The sequence below is a fragment of the Egretta garzetta genome, unplaced genomic scaffold (assembly GCF_000687185.1).
Source record: "Egretta garzetta isolate BGI_Z169 unplaced genomic scaffold, ASM68718v1 scaffold68, whole genome shotgun sequence".
Lineage (NCBI taxonomy): Eukaryota > Metazoa > Chordata > Aves > Pelecaniformes > Ardeidae > Egretta > Egretta garzetta.
Genome location: NW_009260774.1, coordinates 5,446,801 through 5,447,487, shown reverse-complemented (window position 1 = coordinate 5,447,487; position 687 = coordinate 5,446,801). Strand labels below are relative to the sequence as shown.

The window sequence follows — 687 nt, the reverse complement described above, 5'->3', positions numbered from 1 at the left end:
CATTCCCTTGCTTGGGGCTGAAGCTGAAGGGGTCCCCCCCGATCTCCTGCATTTTCTCCTGCTGATCCAGCCTGTGCAAGAGGTCCTGCAGCTTCTCGATGTAGCTGATGGCGCTCCTCAGGATCTCCACCTTGGGCAGCCTCTGGTTGGGGTTCGCCACAGTCCGCCTTTTCAGAGCCTCGAAGGCTTCGTTGATTTTCTTCAGTCTCCTCCTCTCCCGCAGGGTGGCTGCTTTCCGCCTGTCCGTGGGGGCCGACTTTCTCTTGCAAGTTTTACAAGCCCAGATCAAACACTGGCCGGGGCAGTGAGGGGGTTGTAGTCCCGGGGGTGCCAGCACATGCTCCTCTCCGCTGCTGTCACTGCCGGCCTCTGGCGGCATTTGGTCCTGACAGGGGGACAAGGTGCCATCGCTGCCTGGGTACAGTGGGGATCCCTCTGCCATCTCCAGCTGCTGCAGGGCTCCATTCTCCCCGTCCAGGTAGAAGAAATAGGAGCCAGTTTCAAAAAGGTCCATCATCATGCTGTCCCTCGGCCTCTCTGCCTGCTTGAGTTGGGTGGCAGGCTCAAAAACACCCCGAGGAACAACCCGGATGGAATTTAATTAGTGCAGTGACATAAGTCCCCCCTGCTTTATATAGGAGCTGCTGAAACCCTATCCAACTTTTAGCTGTCGCGGTGCATCACCCT

At 57.6% G+C, this 687-nt stretch overlaps 1 protein-coding gene across 1 annotated transcript in view; it reads right to left on the bottom strand.

Annotated features, from left to right (window-relative positions):
• MYF6 (myogenic factor 6) overlaps positions 1-520 on the bottom strand; it is a 1,299-nt gene extending 779 nt beyond the window's left edge. Inside the window, exon 1 of the mRNA XM_009646324.2 lies at positions 4-520. Within this exon, the coding sequence (XP_009644619.1) occupies positions 4-520 (517 nt within the window). The remainder of the gene's footprint in view (positions 1-3) is intronic.
• Positions 521-687: the final 167 nt, after the last annotated feature.